Source organism: Rousettus aegyptiacus, unplaced genomic scaffold (genome assembly GCF_014176215.1).
Source record: "Rousettus aegyptiacus isolate mRouAeg1 unplaced genomic scaffold, mRouAeg1.p scaffold_m13_p_2, whole genome shotgun sequence".
NCBI classification, from domain to species: Eukaryota; Metazoa; Chordata; class Mammalia; order Chiroptera; family Pteropodidae; genus Rousettus; species Rousettus aegyptiacus.
Window position 1 is genome coordinate 71,975,729 of NW_023416295.1, and position 1,512 is coordinate 71,977,240.

At 35.5% G+C, this 1,512-nt stretch overlaps 1 protein-coding gene across 1 annotated transcript; it reads left to right on the plus strand.

Annotated features, from left to right (window-relative positions):
- The first annotated feature begins 296 nt into the window (after positions 1–296).
- On the plus strand, positions 297–822 carry LOC107502279 (translationally-controlled tumor protein-like). The gene is given in 2 exon segments (XM_036237842.1): positions 297–440; positions 442–822. Coding segments are annotated over 2 exon segments (498 nt in total). The 5' UTR covers positions 297–323.
- The last annotated feature ends 690 nt before the right edge of the window (positions 823–1,512 follow it).

Sequence of the window (1,512 nt, forward strand, 5' to 3'; positions counted from 1 at the left end):
GTACTGTAACATTCTATACAGATTTAGAGCCTAGGAGTAATAGTCTATACCATAGAGCCTAGGTGTATAGAAGGGTATACCGTACTGGTTTGCATAAGTGCACTCTATGATGTTTGCACAACAAAGAAATTGCCTGATAACACATTTCTTAGACTGTATCTTCGTCATTAAAAAACAAATGAATGTAGCTTTTCTGTCCCCTCTATATTCCCTCCAAGTGCCATTCCAGCTGCTCTGGGCTCCTGCTAAGCCAACATCACCATGGTTGAGACCTTCCAGCCACCATCAGGATCATTTACTGGGACCTCATCAACCATTATGAGATGTTCTCTGACATCTACAAGATGCAGAAGATTGCCTATGGGCTGTGCCTGGAGGTGGAGGGGAGATGGTCAGTAGGACAGAGGGTAACTGATGACTCTCTCATTGGTGGATAGGCCTCCATCCACTGAAGGCTCTGAAGGTGAAGGAACTGAAAGTACAGTAATCACAGGTGTTGATATTGTCATGAACTGTCACTTGCAGGAAACCAGTTTCACAAAAGAGGTCTACAAGCAGGACATCAAAGATTACATAAAATCAACTGAAGGGAAACTTGAAGAACAGAGACCAAAAAGAGTAAAACCTTTTATGACCAGGGCTGCGGAGCAAATCAAGCACATTCTTGCTAATTTCAAAAAAAAAAAAAAAAAACCCAACCAGTTATTTATTATTAAAAACATGAGTCCAGATGGCATGTTTGCTCTGCTGGACTACCATGAGAACAGTGTGACTCCGCATATGATTTTCTTTAAGTATGGTTTCAAAATGGAGAAATGTTAACAAATTTGGCAATTTGGATCTATCACCTGTCATCATCATAAGTGGCTGTTGCTTTTCATCCACACACTAGGACTAGGGCAAATGGGACTGATGTCATCTTAAGATCTTCTTTTATTTTGACCTTGGTTTATTTGAAGCAGAGGCATTGTTTTTAAGGAAAAACAAGTTCTGTAGCTTGTCTAAAAATAAAGTGTATATAAACTTAGAGAGAGAGAATGTAAATTATTTCCTCATATGGTTTTATTCCCTTAGTTCTCATAATTTTCTATCATACCTTTATTATTTTCCAAGACAGTTAAGTCTCTTTGACATTCATTAACTTTTGACCTCTCTATAGTGCATATTTTATTAAATAAAATTGAATAAATTTTTAAAAGCCTTGAACACATTTTGAACAGTGAAAAAATGTTCTTTGGTCAAGGTGATAAAATTAGCTAGAAATTAGCTTATATTTTTATATTTTTATAGCCTTAGTATATTTAATATTAATAATAGAATTGCCCAATTATGAACCTAATTTATATGTTAAAAAGAAGATTTCTACACTTTATAACTTATTTAACCTTTGAAAATGGTAACAAATACATGTTGAGATAGAATATACTCTGACAGAGCAAAGTTTTGTTTTGCCATGAGAACTCAGCCTATCTTCAGTTTCTGAAAACTAACTCTGTTGCATTTATAAGCCAC